The sequence below is a fragment of the Sciurus vulgaris genome, assembly GCF_902686455.1.
Source record: "Sciurus vulgaris genome assembly, chromosome: 9".
In the NCBI taxonomy this organism is placed as follows: domain Eukaryota; kingdom Metazoa; phylum Chordata; class Mammalia; order Rodentia; family Sciuridae; genus Sciurus; species Sciurus vulgaris.
The window spans coordinates 102,852,403-102,871,010 of NC_136469.1; the positions used below are offsets into that span (position 1 = coordinate 102,852,403).

At 40.8% G+C, this 18,608-nt stretch overlaps 1 protein-coding gene across 4 annotated transcripts in view; it reads right to left on the reverse strand.

Annotated features, from left to right (window-relative positions):
* Positions 1-1,220: 1,220 nt before the first annotated feature.
* KIT (KIT proto-oncogene, receptor tyrosine kinase) overlaps positions 1,221-18,608 on the reverse strand; it is a 79,564-nt gene continuing 62,176 nt past the window's right edge. For 2 of the 4 annotated variants that reach the window (XM_079153051.1, XM_079153050.1), the window contains exons 8-21: positions 16,860-16,974; positions 15,014-15,195; positions 13,755-13,861; positions 13,537-13,663; positions 13,159-13,263; positions 12,964-13,074; positions 10,824-10,974; positions 8,845-8,936; positions 8,303-8,430; positions 7,127-7,249; positions 4,029-4,140; positions 3,811-3,910; positions 3,363-3,468; positions 1,221-2,214 (exon numbers count right to left, since the gene is read on the reverse strand). In XM_079153051.1, the coding sequence (XP_079009177.1) occupies positions 2,086-2,214; positions 3,363-3,468; positions 3,811-3,910; positions 4,029-4,140; positions 7,127-7,249; positions 8,303-8,430; positions 8,845-8,936; positions 10,824-10,974; positions 12,964-13,074; positions 13,159-13,263; positions 13,537-13,663; positions 13,755-13,861; positions 15,014-15,195; positions 16,860-16,974 (1,688 nt within the window). In that variant the 3' untranslated portion in view covers positions 1,221-2,085. Of the gene's footprint in view, positions 2,215-3,362; positions 3,469-3,810; positions 3,911-4,028; positions 4,141-7,126; positions 7,250-8,302; positions 8,431-8,844; positions 8,937-10,823; positions 10,975-12,963; positions 13,075-13,158; positions 13,264-13,536; positions 13,664-13,754; positions 13,862-15,001; positions 15,196-16,859; positions 16,975-18,608 lie in introns of all 4 variants that reach the window. The other 2 variants (XM_079153049.1, XM_079153048.1) reach the window with 1 other exon arrangement.

The window sequence follows — 18,608 nt, forward strand, 5'->3', positions numbered from 1 at the left end:
AATAAAACACATGAAACACCAACATCCATTAAACTTGCACCGCTTATGTATTTACACATAAAGTTACTGTATATATAAAAAATATTTTCAAGGACTCATGGGCTTGGGAATATTCAAGACATTATTGCTACATTTCCATATTTACAAAAAAAAGCCACAAAATAATTTCCAAACATTAAGCAACTGCAAAGAAACATCTGATGTAAAAAAAAAATTATAAAAATATAAACTTTCAAGAATATCCAAGACAAAACTCTTAATGAAGTGCCCTGAAGTACCTAGACATCTACAATTAACAACTACTTTTCTTACTATAATCAAAGTCAATGGGAACACAAAGGAAATGTCCAGACAAAATATGGCGAATGGCGACAATCTCTTACGTGACAACACAACCCCAAAACCTGTTAACTTTGGAAAGGTGCGAGAGCATAGAACTCCAGTGCAAATGGTCATTTCCAGCCTGATGGCCACACTTCTCTGAATGTAGTCTGAAGGCTGGACGAGGGGAACCGTGGACGTGAAGACCTGAACCTTGCAAGACAACACACCCATCTTGCCATGAACGCATTTAGCTCTTCTATGAGAGGGGGAAAGGTCGACTACAAGAATAGTATCCAGGTTATAGCCTAGAGGGTGAAATTTAAATACGTTTCAGTGAAACAGTAGCATTACATAATGTCTAAGCGACAGGTACAGTATGTCGAGTATGAACAGCAGAGTGCCTTACGTCGGGGTGGATTGCAAATAAACAGGTCCTTAAGCACCCTGCTTCTGATCAGCCTCTATGCCAGCTTCTGGCAAGCTACTCTAGACAACTTTGTACAGAGAAACAGGACCGATGAAGAAAGGCAAGTCATTCCTTGGGTACTGAAGGACCCTCTTGGACTCAGGGCAAAAATGCCCCCTTGTCTACACGCAAACACACAAGCACACGCATACACAGGTATGTAGATACTGGCCCGACGTCCAGGACGTGTCTGTAGAGGAGACTGAATCTTTTACTTCCTGCTACCTCAGAAGCCACACTAAGACAGCACTGCTCTCTCCCTCCTGCAGGAATCATGCTATGGCAAATCACTTTTCAAACAGCATCAAATCCATTGAGTACAATGCCATTCTGCAGCTAGGAGGCCTGTTCTGGAGATTAATCTGCAGAGCAAGTTCATCGGCTAAAAAGAGGTTTTGTTAAGACTGTGCTTGGCAGCTACATTCCCCCCCCCCCCCTTAACTAACAATCAAGCCAGTATTAACTGTTTCCTTCGAGCTTATATGGCTCTTAATCTATTTCTACACACAGTGGACACCACACCACACCAGGGTCGTATACAGACACTTAAACTCGTGGGTTCTCTCTCCAACGTGTGAATGTGTACAGCCGATAGATGAATATATACAAACGCTGGCTAGGGAGGAGGACTTGTCTCCAATTCAACTCCCTAATAGAAAACTCTATTTCAAAATCAGGTCAGTCATACAAAAGCTCATGTGGTGGTCCACAGCAGTGTCTTTATTCCTGTTTGGGGGGCGGGGGGCATTTTTCCATGGCCCAGGTCTTATTCTCAGCATGAAATACTATATTTCTCAAGCCCAGATGTTCCTGCTTGTGGCCTTTGTTCTAATGATGTTCTATTTTCTACCTAAAGGGTTTAGGCTGCAGTTTCTGATCCTGCATCTTATCGTTATGGATGGTTCCATAGGCCAAGTGTGACTATTTCTCTGTATTTAACAAACTATCAACCAGATTTTTGACCAGAATTAGAGAAGTATTGGGAAGAACTCTGGGCATCTAGCCCATTTCACCCTACCTTTCTTTAAATCGGATTTTCTTTGTTTATAGTAGGAGCTACTTTGCTATTGGGAATATATACAGTTCGAACCTTTGCAAAGGATGGTGGCTGATGACCCGAAAAAAAGAAAAAAAAAAAAAATCATCAGCCACTAAAGTGTGCTCATAGACAGGATGACAGTGGGGGCCCACTACCCTGGAAAAGGACGCAAGTAGAAGGAGAATAAAATAACCATCGTGGAAGCCAAAAGAATGGGGCTCGCTCCTGCAGGGCAGACCCCCTACGCTTGCTCTGCTCAGACATCTTCGTGCACAAGCAGGGGCTGGGTGGAAGAAGCACTGCTACCGACGGAATTGACCCTCACGGAATGGTCCACCACGGGGTGCTCTGGGTTGGGGTTGAAGTTTGCCAAATTGGAGTAAATCTGAGGAAAACAAGGCAATATAGCAGTCAATACAGCAGTCCCTGCCATGAACAAAGCAACCAAGGGCAGCTATGACTTCAAAGTCACCAGTAACAGACCAAGACTATTTAAAGGAGATGGTTTCCAAGAACTTGGTGGCTAATACCCAAATCATATTAACAAAACAAATAGGGGCTTCGATTTCCCCTCCTCTTTCCCAAGGAAATCATTTTACACAAGAAGTAGTGGAAGAACATAAGCAAGTCTAGCTCTTCTGATGGGAAACATCTGGGAACAAGCACTATCTAACCTATTAAAAAGGTTTACAAATCCCCATAGCCAACTGCGACCCGACTGCAGATGTAATTTGCTGAGAAGCCCATAGCTCTACCAGGGATCTTCTGTCAGGAATCAAAGCACTTGGGTGGAAAATGCTGTTTAATTTGAAATATGCTTTTGACACCCTGCAGAGCAAGCTTTAACCCAGAAGTATCACTGGCACGCTATTAGAAAAGATAGCTCCAAGCACAGAGCTCAGGGGAAAAAAAGCAGCTTCAAAAAAAACCTGGGTCAAATAAGAATCGCTAATTCTCCTTAAAAGGAGGAGAGGAAATAATGGATTTGAGTTTTTACCCCCTCTCCCAAAGTCACAGGGAGGGAGCTCCCAACTTCAAACAACTCTTCCTTCCTTCAATATGGCTTGTGGCATGACAGCTCTCCACCACTGTGGGCTATGTCTGCAATCACAAGCTGCTGCTTCTATGCCTTTATTCTAGTTGACATCACCCCAACCCTCCCCAAGGATGAATGGTCCGACATGAGAGGGAAACCATACTGATCTCGTGATCAACATCCGGCTGGAGAAGGAAGCACGGCAAATCTTTAAAGGAACTTCTACTTCCACAGTTCTGAGTACAGAGTCCTCTGCCCCTGTCCCCACCCCAGCCCCCGGCCCTGCCCCTCCTAGTCTCTCAACCTTCCCTGGCTCAGATCAGGGGGACTGGGCAGAAAGAACTGGTTTTCATTGTTTTCCTCATATTGCATGAAGTCCAGTTTCCAACTCAAGTCAAGGAGAGGTTGTGGGGAGGCTGGGCCTCAACCCCTGAACCTCAGGATGACATAGCTGGAACTGGGAGAACAGGGACTCTGCACCTGGCCAGTGGACTCACATGATTGGTGCTCTCTGAAATCTGCTTTTCAATGAGCTGAACGATCTGCTTGAACGTTGGCCTTTTCAGGGGATCAGCATCCCAACAAGTCTTCATTATGTCATACCTGCAAAACAAGGGACACTATCACTCCTGGATGCCCTTTACCTGTCTTCCAGGGTATGCCATATGACCACTTCTGTGAAAATCCCAGAGCTAACCCCCTGGACACAAGATGACATATGCAAACACTGTCTGTGTGAGATATTGTCAAAAATTCCCATATTTTGGGTGACAAGAGATTATGAAAAGAAACTACAGCAGTGACATTTGATCAGGGTGTCACAAAAGGAACCAAGTGACATTTCAAACTGTGCTAGTGTAAACCCTCAACATCTGAATTCCTGTCTCTAAAAAGAAAATGAAAAGGGGAAATATCATCTAAAAGGAAAAACTTCTTGACCCTTACATTTCAGCAGGGGCATGCTCAGGGCTGAGCATTCGAAAACCTTCCTTGATCATCTTGTAGAACTTGGAATCAACCGGCATTCCAGGGTAGGGGCTGCTTCCTGGAGCACAAACAGTTGGCAAATCACAATCATCAATACAAGTAAGCAGGACACTCATGAAATCCCAAGAAGATGCACTGAGTCTAATGATGGTGTTATTATCAAAGGCTGGTTTTACCTAAGGAGAAGAGCTCCCACAGGAAAATCCCATAGGACCAGACATCGCTTTCAAATGTGTACACACAGTTGAAGATGCTTTCAGGGGCCATCCACTTCACAGGCAGTCGGGCCTAGGAGGAAAGCACAACAGATTCAACCATGTTAATGAAGAAGCTCAAAAAAGCAGAAGAGGAAATACTCCTGCGGATGTTTCTCCCGAGGAAAGATGGGGATGAGAACCTGAGTACCATTGCATAAGCCCTTTGGCCTACATGACCTCAGATGATCCCCACAACCTGTGGAATGGGTGGCTCATGATCATATCATCCCCATTTTAAAGATGGGGACCTTGAGTCAGTACAGCACAGTGAGTGAGAGCACAGAAGTCAGACAGACAGGCATGGGTTCAAATCCTGCCTCCACCACTGGATTGCTCAGTTGCCCTTGAACATTTCCCTCACAATAATAGAAACATGGCTCCCCATAAGTAGGACTACATTTCCCAGACTGCTTTGCAACGACTTGTAGCCATGAGGCTTCCTTTTGGCCACTACATGATCAACTGTTGTGTGGTGATTTTAGAAAAGCCTCCTTAAATTACCGCGGGCCTCTTCCCTCTTCCTTCCAGTGTCACTTTCTCCACCCTGTCTTTTGGCTGTAATGGTTGGCTTTCTACCTAGTGGTTACCCTGGACGATGAAGATGGAGGGCTACACCCATGAATGGCCAAATGTAGAAAGAGAGAAGGATCGGTCCTGAGCATCTGGCCTGCAGTCTTCAGCTTTCTTTTGTTTTCTGTCATATGCAACCCAAACTATCCCTCACTAATACATTGGAAAAGTTATTTAAGTATTGAAAATTAAGCCTTAGAATCTCTTCTATAAAACAAAAAGAAATACTTCCAACTTTTTCCATGAATTGTCTTATGGTATAAAGAGATGATGTGGGTAAAAATGCGTAACCTTGTCTGACTCACTAATATTAAAAATAAAAATAAAAAAATTACCCAGCAGAGTGAGCACTCAATAGTGGCTTATGATGATTATGGCTATTCTAAGTTGGGGAGAGGCAGGTTCAGGGCTTAAATCCAACAGCTGGACTTCACATCCTGAATCCTCCCACTAACATCTAGCAAAATTTTCTATGACTGTTCCTCTCAGAGACTGGATTTCCGGATATTAATCTACCATAAAAAGCTAAATCAATCCTTCTCTTAATCCGTTTAGGATTGAAAACTGGGAAGATAGTTATTTCTAGTCTTAAAGTTATTTCAGTTGGCTAAAAAAAATTAAAAAATAAAAGACTTCTAATATCTCTCCCCAGATTTTGTGCTAAAGCTACAGAATGGGGCTCTTAACCTGAGATGGATAGTTACTTGAACTCAGGGGCCTATGTACCTAGAAGGTAAAAAAAAAAAAAAAAAAAAAAAAAAATTATATCCGATTTTCACTAACTTCTAAGTGAAGTCTAGCATTTTTTTAAAAAATTACAAATGAAGGCAGTAAAGCCCAGCAGCATTAGCAGTACCTGTGATTTGTCCACAAGCGTAATCACAGATATTTTCATATCCTTTTAGTGTTTACAAGAACTTCAAAACATTCACCACTTTGAAATTAGAGTAGTTTTAGAATATGTAGCTCTATGTGTATAACAGAAAACATATCCACTGATGTATCACAATTTACTTTTTAAAATTTGATAACTGAAATTCAGTGTAATGGCTTTCTTTGGTAATCTTCTGTACTTTATGTATTTAAAAGCGTATTCTAACAAGGGAGCTGTACACTTCACTAGACTCTGAAGGAGTCCATGGCATAAAAATGACTAAGAACTTCTAAAGTAATGGGAGAATTTTCAGAGAACTAGATATAGCAAGGAAATCTCAAATGACAATGACATAAATTTGAGGGGAGTAACATGTTGTGTTTCCTTGTTTTTAACTTACTTCATACATTATCTATACCGGGGAGCACGAGGAGAGCAATGTCAGTTATTGGTTAGTTAACTGACTCGGGCTGAAGTGTACAATCAAGAGGTCTGGTGGGACCTCACCCACCCCTGTCAATCATAATAACCAGCAATTAAGAAGCTGTGGCATAACTACTGTCACAATTACTTAGACTTAGTATTGAACCAGGAAGAAAAGTTGGTTTTCTGAGCTTTCCTAAGTGATGATGGCTGGCCTCTGGGGAGCTTTGTCAGAATGATGTGCTTGGGTCAGGGGATTAAACCCAGCCATACTTTTATAAAAATCAAGTCGAGCACAGCCTACCAACAGAGATGCTACAGTAATGAAGGAGAAATGTTACATTATGGTAAGGGACACAAAAATTTACCTCCAGGAATAAATCTGGACTTTGGAAACGGGCCTGGGAAAATAAGCATAGAAGAATATATATAAAGGAGGGTACGCTTTCCATACCAATGGGAGACAGCTCTGAAAATCAGGAGCTTAGATTTCAGCCTCTACTGACCAGTGTCATCTCAGATTTAAAAAAAAAAAAAATCACTTACTACTATGTACTGTGCCTTAGTTCCTCCAACTATTAAAAATGGAAAGACATCACATTCTAAGGGCATGGGTTCATTCTGAAGATATAATGAAAACTGGCAATGAAATAAAGTACTTTGAAAAATTTACTATGTTCTATAAACCAATTATTATTTATGAACCTACTTAATAGTCCTCTATTGATTATAAGATCCAACATTCTACACAGCTAATTCTGAACAGGATTTCAGATTGTAATCATTTTCACATAGCATGTCAATCTCTAAAAAAATTCTGCTGCTGTGACCTTCAGGTCTACATTTGCTACACTGGAGCAAAATCAAGTTCATTGCTATTCTCAGACTATAATGAAAATTAAGGTTATTTCTGTTTCCTTCACATGTCCCATAATTACACAATTAGAATTAGGAATTCTATTATCAAATGTTAGTAGTGTAATGTTCAACATTCCATGCAAATTTTGCTGAAGTACACTTAATTTGACTGCTAAAATGGATGATATTTCAAGGTAGAATTTGCATTATGAAAATCTTAGAAAACAATTTTTATTAAAACTTAAAACCAAAAATCCTTTGCAGGACCATCAGGCAGAGAATGGGTACTCACATTTCCTTTAACCACATAATTAGAATCATTCTTGATGTCTCTGGCTAGTCCAAAATCACAAATCTTTGTGATTCGACCATGAGTAAGGAGGATATTTCTGGCTGCCAAGTCTCTGTGAATACACTATTAGGTTGGGGGAGAAAAGAAAAACCATTAAAATTCATTTTAACTTTCAAAGAGTGAAAACTATTTTTGATACTAGAATGCTGCTTACATTATAAAACATCCAAAACTTTTGTTGTAAAGTATTTAGTGCACCAAAAATAAAAATCAAAATTATGCCTTGAATGTTCACATTTTTTATTCACATTATCAGCACCCTAATTACTATAATCACTTTCAAAACTAATTCTAATCAATGTCCCCCCCAGTACTGCTTTCATTCATAGGAAAATACATGGTAAGTAGTCAAGCTGTATCTTTTTTAAACTGAAAATTCATTTTGCATGCACCTTTTTGAATGTCCTCTCAACAACCTCCTAGAGTGTCTTTGCAAGTTCAATTTGAAAGATGTAAGGAATGGGGTCATTGTTTCAGCTATTCTATATCCTCTTTCAGTTTGATAAGTGTTTGGAAATGTTACCTGTGATACTTAAGGGTAGGAGTCATGACCTAATTCTCATCGGTCATTCTTATTTCTTAAGAGAATGTTTCTCACCCTTCCAGAATCCATGTTCCTTCTTTGGTTCCATCATTCTCTTCCCATCTCCATCTTTTCCAAATTTACTATTCTCTCTGACCTCTTATTCCTGATACCTCCTAAGCCACATATATAACATTGTGGGTCTACCTTCAATGAAACCCAATTATATGCTTCACCGAGCATAGCAACTATGAGGTACCTCCCCCTGCTTTTGCTGATATAATATTATCCTACTATTTTCTAGGAGCAAATCCTATATCCTAAAGCCAAAAGTTTTAAATGAATTCACTGCATATAAAAGAATATTCATGGAAAGCTCATTTAGACAGGTTTGCACTTTAAAGCTTATGAATTAGAACAGGAATTCCAAAGAGACAGCAGTTGGAACATGAAGAAACTAAATTTCCTCTGCATTTGGTTACCACACTTCAAAATGACACTCTGCATTCTAACTAGGGCTCTAAAATGCTCTCTTCTCAAAAGAAAGACAGAAAAAAAAAAGACTGACGCTTCCGAGAATCATTCCCACTTACATTCTTTGAGGCAAGGAAAGCCATGCCCTTTGCCACCTGGTAAGAAAAGCTCAGCAAGTCTTCCAGGTCGAGGGCAAGCTCATCATCTTCCATGATGGCAGGTGTCACCTCTCTTTCTATGTATGAGCCTGTTAGGAAGACAAGGATTTTCTCAGCAATTATAGACTTAAAGGTTGAGAACAGATAGTGGCAATGACAACACCAAAGTCTGGGGCCATCAGTGAGTGGATGTGAACTTGTAGGCAAATCACCTCCCCAGTATGGAGGAAAGATAGGTAGTGAATTACAAAGCCAATATTCAACAACCCTGGACGGGGTTACAAAATCCTTAGGATAGAAGATGGTGAAATCATTTAAAAAATCCTGTATATAGAGTAAGATGCTCAGATATGGAAATGCATGTTCTGTCCCCAGATACCCACTTATGAACTAGAACAGCACTGCCCGCTGGTTTTGCCACTACTGGCAATGATGTTATACTCCACAGTAGTATGACCTACCCTCTGCAAATAAAGTTGTTTGCTTTTGTGATAGGTACCCACCTATTCTTGCAGATCTCCTTTTGTCTGCTTTGGTTGGGACAACATAAGAAACTCCAGGCTTCATGTCCATGTACTCATTACTACTGTCATTGCTAGGAGAGACAAAGCACCGTCAGGTCATGACTGAACAGAGGGGGGAGCTTTTCTAGGGGAGCCATAGTGGGCAGGATTCCTCATTCATTTTGTTACATAATGGGCTGATTTTACTGGAGGAAAGCAACACAACACTTGAAGAGTAAAAATCATGTTCTCCAAGACCTAAGTTTTTAATCATCAATACAAGGGTACAATCCCCAGGAATTAGATGTCCTTTTGTGGGGACTTGACTTAGAAGTGTTCCATCTCTAGACCTGCTGGATTTAACAGGAAGCAGAGAGCCAAAAATATGATCTTATATTACTTCAAACTCTCTAAATTAGCACCCCCCCCCCCCCCGAGACACGATAAAGAACAAGAGCTTTGGAGACATGTTAGCGGGGAGATGGTTAACATATAGAGACTGATAGGAAAAGGTTTAAAAAAACCAAGTTTGGTTCAGATAAACACCAATAATTTGGATGATTTTCTGAACCATCTGGACCTCTTGAATCTGCAACATTTGGCTGGAGAGTCTTCAAGATTTCTAGTACTTCCTGCTTCTGATTAGCATAGAAACACCATGACAACAACCTCCTTCAGAGTGTGCTGGTGGCTCCAAACCCATATGGGATCCCAAAGCACAAAGAACATCACACAGGACTGAACAATTCAGGCCATTATTTCAGAAAGTTAAAAAATGTGTAAAGGATCAAGCTTTTAGAAATAAGGCGCAGTGGCTCATGTCTTCAAATAAAGAGAGCGTGCTCAGAAAAAACCAACGAAAGGTACTCTTACGGTATTTTTCTACCACTTAAGTTTACAGGACGGCAAACACAAAATAAAAAGCTTCACCTTTTCAACTCTAGCCATAGGTATAAAAAAATGGCTTTGAGGGGTACTCATCAATGAAAATATTTACCAAGGCCTGGTACCAGGTTCAGGAGGCGAAGTCTTACCATCTCAAAACATATGAGATAAAATATTTTATTTTCTTTGGGATTGAACCCAGGGCCTCTAAGGATGTGCTCTGTCATTGAGCTCTACCCCTAGACCCTGGAGTGAACTTTAAAAGGAGAGGTGAAATCCACACTTTGCTGTAGCAATACAAGGAAAGGGACTGGGCATGACTAGGATTGTCATTGGGCCCAGTGAATATAGATGTCTTGAGGGGAGGGTCTTAATAGTATTCAGAAAGGAAGAATTGGGGCGAGGGGGCAGTGGCAGTGCACGCTTCTACGCTGGTTACCAACAGATCCTGAGGTTCTTGGCACATCATTCAACTTCAGAATGGTGCTGCTGATGAAAGGGAAGAGAATGAGGTCCAGAACTTTTATAAATGTGCTCAAGCAGTTACGCTTCTTATAGCATGATGAATTAAGTGGGGAGTCAGTCAGATAGGGGTAATTCAGTGGTTGATGGCAAAAAGCCTTCACGTAGAGATGCATTCAGTGCTCTTTGCCTTCCTGTTAGAAGTTTTAAAGGACTTTACTATGACAACTTGACAGGTTCTAGCATTTTCCCTATAAACAGCCTTACACTGTAAAGATGCATACAGTACCAAGCTCAACAGTACAAATGGAAATACACAGGCAGGAACAGAACCATGAATAAAAGAAACAGGTACAGAAGCCACTCAGTTGTGTAGAATTTAGGCTTAGGGAAAAACCTAAAAAACGCATTAAAAAAAAAAAAATCAGCAAACACCTGTTTACCATGATTTGAATCCTCAGAAACACCATTTGAACTTCCTAAACAGTTCATCACATTTAAATAATTTAATAATTCTGATTTTGCACCTCCGAGTACCTGGTTTGTTTTTTAAAGAATCAGCCTTGATTGCAAACCCTAATGACCCACAAACTGCCTGTCCATAGCTGACTACTTATGCAAATCAGTCTTACCAGGAAGACTCCTTTGAATGTAGAAGATTCTTATAAAGTGCTGCGTCTACCTGATCTTCCTGCTTTGAACAAATAAACGAATCACGTTTTCTTCTCAAAAAATTCAAAAGATCACCATAGCAACAATATTCTGTAATGACCAGGGTGGGTCCTATAAGGATATAAGAAAAGATTAGAAACAGGTGATATATGATTTGATAATCCTGCCTCCTGTCAGAGTCTGACCATGGCCATGAACACCCAACTTCCATGGCTGAGCCTTCTTAGCCCCAATAAAATTCTATCTATTAACACGACTTATCAGGAAAGCAGGATACACGGACTGAAATGAAACAAGCAAGCCCCTTCCTACCTGAAATTCTAAGTGACAAGAGCGTCAGGAGCCAAGCAGGACTGCTGCTTTTGCAGATAGAAGTTACTGCTATCATGGAGCTTCCTACGTGAAGCCTTTGATTCATTTCTGTCTATGGCAGGGCTTCACTTACCCTCTGATACATTATTATGGAAATGAAGAGCCCAAACTGCAGCACAGTAGGAAAATCAACCACAAGGACCAGCCAGCTGAGATCAGACTGGAAAGTGGGTGAAAACCTGAAATGACCTGAGTTCTGAGCACAACTAGTAGGATAGAGTTTTGGTGTTATGGATGCTTAAAACTGCAGTACAGTTCTGAAGTTCAAAGGCAACTAATTACTTCATGTGGAAATTGTCTCAGGAACAATTCAAGATGCGGAGAAGCACCATTTGGGGGCTGTTTTAAGACAGTATCTAAAGCTATCAACCTTCCTGTAGATCTGTCCAGAGAACAGCTCATCCTACACTTGAGTTCCTTTAGACCAAAATGCCTTCTGCAAACATCATAGACTTCTCAGAGGCACCTCAATGAAGACTTCAGAATTGGAATTTTAATTTTAAAGAAGTGGCAAGCTTGCTTCTTTTGGTGTATATTTGAGAAATGGGAGGCTCGAGGGTCTATTCTAAATTTTGGTATGCACGTGAGCATTAACCCTTCATTGACTAAGCATGATCCAGCAATATATAAAGCTGGCAAGATAAGAAAAGCCTTCTGGTCAACATGAGATACTCAAAGGGTTACTATCAATGTAACATACATGACAATAACTGGTATATGTCCTGGACTATTCCTCCTCAGCCTGATAAAACTAAAATCTTTTTTAAAAAATTCATTTATTCATTCATCAATTTGGGTACTCATTTATCCTTGTGAAACAAATTCCCAAATATTTCTTTTTTTTTCACTCACATATAATATTCACACTATATGGAGTGTATTATAATTTGATACATGAATACAACATGTAGTGATCAGACCACGGTAATAATAAGCCAGATATGGGAAAGTAAATACCACATGTTCTCACTCATTTGTGGAAGCTAAAGAAGTTGATGGTTTAAAAACAGAGAGCAGGACAGAGGTCATTAGGGGCAGGGAGGAGGAGGGAGAGTAGAAAATGGGCAGCCAAATGCAGATGGAGGGAGAAGTGGTTCTAATGGCCAATAAGAATAATATTATGGCACTTCCAAATAAATGAATGGAATTGGAGAATATCTGCTAAGAGAAACAAGCCAATCCCAAAAAACCAAAGGCCGAATGTTTTCCCTAGTAAGTGGATGATGATATATAATGGGGGTAGGGGAGTGGGGAGTGAGAGAAAAATGGAGGAACCTTAGTTTACATAGAGGGAGATGAGAGGGAGGGGGTATGAAAAATGGTGGAATGAGACAGACATCATTACCCTACGTACATGTATGATTACACGAATGGTATGAATCTACATCATGCACAACCATAGTAATGAAATGATGCACCCCATTTGTGTACAATGAATCAAAACGCAGTCTGTAAAAAAATTTAAAAAAATAAATTGAAAAAAATAATACAGTGGGGCAACTATAGTCCACAGAGTGTAACTAGGGGAAGTCTGCAGGTTTCAACACATAAAAACGATAAAATCCATGTCCTAAGAATAAAACAAAACAAAATGTAGCAAGAGAAAAATAAAAATCTGGGTAAAAATCCTGCAAACAGTTTACGATCAAGTGTCATTAAAATCATGTTAAAATGTCTCTCACTTGATAACCTGACACACCATAAAAGGCAACTGGGACTCGGGCTCACCTCCGATGGTGCACGCTCCCAGGAGGTTCACGATGTTCATGTGGTTCCCGAGGTAGCTCAGGACCTTGAGTTCGGACATGAGGGCTTCCCGTTCCGTGAGGTGGGCACTTGCTAAAATCGGAAACATCTCGCTTCAGTAAACAACAAATTTGGCAAACTGGCATCGGGCGCTGGCAGTGCCCCGCGGGAACTTACGTTTAAGCATCTTCACAGCCACCGTCATGGCCGCATCCGACTTAATTAGGCCGTAGGCCGTGGCCTCCACCACCTTCCCAAAGGCGCCAGCACCCAAGGTCTTCCCTTCAGAAAGGAGGACGACAAGGTAAGTGGTGGCAGCGGGAAGAAAGGGACATTTGCAAATTTGCAAAATGGACACAGGAATTCGAAGACAAGTGTGCCCACACACGGGTCCCCACAGAGTTCTCTGTGCCACACCTACTCAGTTTCTGTGAAATATTACGGAGACACTTCTGGTTTCAGGTGAAATAAAACAAAGGAAGCCATTGAGTTCCCTAAAATAACTGTTACATGTACACAAAAGGGCTGCATGGAAAGCCCCTGCTTCATACTGACCAAAACTCAGCCTGTTTCTGGGAAACTCCCATTTGTGATCATAAGGAAGTTGTGTCGGGTCTATGTACACATAATTGTTTCCATTTATCTCCTCGACAACCTTCCACTGTACTTCATACATGGGTTTCTGCGGGGAGAAAGGGAAAGACATATCACCTTTTAATGATCAATGCCTCAGTTATTATAGCACTCAGGGGAGAGAACAAATCAATGGTTACCTGTAAATATTTGTAGGTTAGAATCATCACAATGATGCACATCATACCAGCTGTGATCACGAAACCAATCAGCAAGGGCGTGAACAACGTGTGGGGATGGGTTTGCTCTAAGGTGGAAGAGAAATGGGGATCATAAACTATTAGCCAGACAGGAGCACCTCACCTTCCCAGCTGACCCACCTCCTGTCTTACAGCCCATGCAGGGGACACAGCCATGAGTTTCAGATCCTCACCCTGGCCACATCAGACTCTCGCTATTCAAATGAATCGATAAAAATACAGGTTTAGCCAGTTTACTAAGAAGTTGAGATTTCTGCACCCCATGAATAATTTGATGTTGTTTTATCCATGAAAAGCAATATGTAAGTGGACTCTCTACTTCCAGTTGCTGCCTTGGACCACTTTAAAATGAAACTTCCTTTACAGGTGGCTTATATTTTCAACTTTTTGCTTTCTTGTCTTCTCCAAATTTTCTAAACTGTGTTTTTTGTGACCAAGAAAAAGTGTTTTACAAAGTGTCCTTTTCAGTTCTCTGTCTGAAAGAAATCAATAATGGAGAACAATGTAAGACTCTTTCCCTCATTACTCAAACCAGAGGAAACATAACTTTTTGGCACTACTCTTTGCCAACTCAAAAAAAAAAAAAAAAAAAATACCACTCCAAAAACCAAATCCTAAAATCTGAGGTTTCCAGTTTCTTTGTCTTCTTTTAACTTTATATGAATTCATCAATTTGTCTTCAAGCATTATTTAATTTATGTTAGAAGAGCTGGTCATCATGAGGCAATTGTGAAGAAATGGCTGGCTCACAAGATTATACGAAGGATCAAGTAAACATGATATAGTGTCTGGCAAAGTGTTGATTTATTTTAAATGAAATTTAAAATTTAAATTGCTCTAATTATGTTTGAGCATAAATATATTCCCCTATTTACTTTATAGCCCCTTCTAATGGAGACAATTATAAATATACAATTAGTAAGAGACAGGTATTCACACGCATGAGTGTGACACATGCACACACATAAAATATATACGATAAGGTGGATAAAATAACTCTGGTAAAAGCATAACCTTTATTAACAAGCTACTATGAGATGAAATTTGTCAGGTTTGATGACAGTATGGTGTGATGCAGGTATTATCAGAAATGACACGGTCAATGTTGGAATGGACTTAAAAAATCATGCTTGATATGGTAGACCGAGCCTAAATATCCCCTTAAATTGGATTAAAAAGAAATATACCTTTGTTGTTACCTTTAAATGCAAAGTTAAAATAGGCAGAACTCTTGCCCACATCGTTGTGAGCCTTACACTCCACTGTGCCGTTGTGCCGGAACGCACTAGAATCTATAGAGCTCTGAACCACGAGTTTTCCAAATGGCGGCACAGATGAGTTGTGAATCTGCACATCCACTGGTGGCACAGGAACAGAACATCTAGAGGCAAGAAAAACAACACAGGCTTATGCTGGGAGAACACACGGACACGTCAAACACCTTGCATCTGCCTTGTGTTTAAACAAAAGGATTCATCATCTGTAAAACTCCCTTTCATAGTCTTCAGAGTCTGAGGAGGGATGAGCACTTTTGTGGCCCAGGGAGATGGAAAGTACTGTAGAAGGGAAGAAAGAGGGAGCGGTTTTGGAGTTAGATGTGGGTTCAAATCCTGCCTTAAAAACGCCTATTCTGCTGGCTTCCCATGAGGAATATTTATTCTCCAGGACTCAGTTTCTGCAGCTGTAAAGATGATAACAACCCATCCTGGAGGGTTACTACAAGGTTAGAAATGAATTAGAGCAACTGCCATAGATCCTGGCAAACAACAACAGATCTTAGAAAGAAACAAATATTGAAAGGGTGTATGAGTGGCTGGAAAGGAGGAACAGAGAAGAGGAAAGCAAGAAATATCTAGAAAGACAAGGATAGGAAAGCCCTCAGAACTGCAGAAGCAAGGACCTGAGGTCAGGGTTTTACGTGGAGAAACACTATCCACCCTCTGGTGCTATTCCACCACCACTGGGCGGGAGCCTGCTCACAGTTAGACCCTGACTACACTATTTAAAATGCCCGGTCATTTCCCATTCCTTTCTTAACACTTACCTATGTTAGGTGTTTATCTTGTCCATTATCTCTCTCCACCCACTAGAATATAGACTCATAAACGAAGGGACCCCAGTAAGTTCTGTGCACTAGATTGGCACCACCTGGCACAGTTGGCTCTCCGTAAATATTTGCTGAATTGAAGGCAGCAATGACTGGGGTTGTTTCCACTGTGGGGATGCCTTCCAGGGACCCTGCACCTCTCTTATTATTGTCCCAAAGAAAATATTCCACTAAAGCTCATCCCCAAATGATAAGCCTAGGTAACCTCTTCTGACATGTTGTCATAAAGTGGTCTATTCCAGGAAAAATAAAATTTCCCCTCACATCCTAACTTATTCAGTTGTGATGTTAAACCGGGCTTTTAGAGCCAGAGCATAAAATAGCATTTGAAGGATAAAAACGGCAATGTTGACCCCATTTTCGCCTTCAGGTAGTGTGAAGGGACAATTTAAGGCTTAAGTGTGGACTGAGAGGGAGAAGCAGCACATTGCCAGATGTTCCCCTTTCAGGGGCTGGGCACCTAATCAAGGAGAAAACCTTCATAAAACCCGTCGCCTACAAATGCCATATGTATATTGTAATTGTGCGATCATTACTTTTTGGTAACTTGGCAATTAACTTCTGAGGTAATTTTTTCATGATAACTACAGTCACATTTACCACACACATTACCTCCTGTGTATAGAATGGAAATCTAATTACTCTGTCCTGGAAAATTGCTTTATCTACCTGCAGGCTAGAAATTGCATGATAAATCCAAAAAGATAACCACCAAAATAGAGAAGTCATTCAGTAATCATTTTTCAGCAAACAAAATTAATGTCTACAAGGAAAAATATAGCCATTATCCCCTCTAAACAGCCACTTGGATAGGGGGAAAAATAATCAAAACAAAGCATTTTTTCTTAAAATAAAAATCTGAACCCACATTTGATATTCAACTGAATTGTAGTCCTTCCCTTCTGCATTTTAATCAGTGCCCAAAATAATCATCTCACCTCTGCTCCGTTCCTGGACAAAAATACCAATCTATTGTGGGCTCTGGGAATCCTGCTGCCACACACTGGAGCATGCCATTCATGAGCCTGTCATAAGTCAGGATTTCTGGTTTTGCTGCAGGAAAAGAGAAGTGGCCATATGTCAGACTGCTGAAAAAAACCAGCAAGATATGCCCCCCTCTTTCTAATCCTTCAACCCTTTGGGGGGCTGCGAGGAGCCGAAGGGAACATGTTCAAAGGGAGAATCTGAATCAGTGAGTAGAAGCTACAGAGAAATGGACAGGAGGGTCCAGCCATGACTGTGCCCAGGCCCAGTAAGGACCATTCCCACCCGCCCTGCAGACATGGCGGTCTCCATGAAATCTCTGAAGCAGAGTTTGCAGGACCACCTGGCAGGTCTCTGCTTCCAGCCAGGGACAATCTGAAAGACGGCTTCTGGGCAGGACTCTAGGAGTCCCAACTGTTTTAAATGCAGAAATCCTGCTTAAAGGATTCTTGACAGTGGGATTTCAAGTTACTGTACCTGCCACAGGATTTCAAGTTATTATGGGAACTGGAATGGATGAGATTAGGAGTTGTTAACAGATACAGGATAACCCTACTCTCCTTTTAGGGGGCGAGAAAGGTGGTGCTGACAAAGAGTGGAAACGCCCTATTTATAAGGAAGAAAAAGCGTAGAAAGATAAAGTGTACTTTTAACTCCAAATCTTTATTTCGAATGCAAAATACAGAGAGAAAATTAGAAGAGAAAGCTAGCCCAAGAATTTTATTCAAACACATATCTAGAGTCTGGGTATAATCAGCAAAAATATAAATTGTACCAGCAGGAAGGCTCTAATTTGACACTTCTGTGTAACTACAATAATCAATGGATATTCAACAATTTCAAATTCTTGAAATTATTTCTGAAGTGAAAGGAAGATGAACTTATGCTTATTGGTTCTAAAGGCAATACGCTTGAAGGTGCCTAACCCTTTGAGAACAAGGCACCTCAACTGTGTTTGTCTTGAGGACATGGACGGTGCCCATCTGCACCCTTAAGAGGGTAGCACTGACTAGGCCAGATCTGAACACAGAACCATGAAGGCCAAGTGTGTGGTGTGGACAATCTGAATGTCAGCCCCCACTACCACCAGTTCTCTGCTCCCTATTAAGTTTCTGAATCTCCCTTCCAATTTCTGTTTCCTCGTGTGTAAAATGGGAATAATAGTGGTACCCACCTCACAGGGATGTTGAGACAAGACAAATGAGACTGTGCATACAAAGAACAAAGAATGACTCATAGAAAGGAGATGATGCATTCATTATTACTAATCCATCCTTTTCTAATCAAAGCACCTCCCCTCCTTGGCTAATCAAGTTTTCTACAGAGTAAGTTAACTGTGTCTGCCACTCTAAACACTCCCTTCAATGATCTGAAAATTGCTTCTTTAAGATGGTGAGATAATGTGTATGTGTTTTAACTAGGTGTATTGGGAATTCAATATTAATTATATTGCAACTGATAAAAGCAATAAATGTGCTGAGAAGACTGACAGATCAGAAGCTTAGCAAGTCTATCTCCCCAAAAGAAGGTAATACTGATAAAAGACAGCTTTGTAGAACAACCTCTCAGTTGCTCATCTCCTTGGAGGCAAAATGAGTTGGCAAGGATTGGAGTGTCCACATGCATGACACACCCACCTGTCACTCAGCCTGGTCCTGCTGATGGGCAGGCCATTTGGCAAATACACACAAAAGAACTACTCT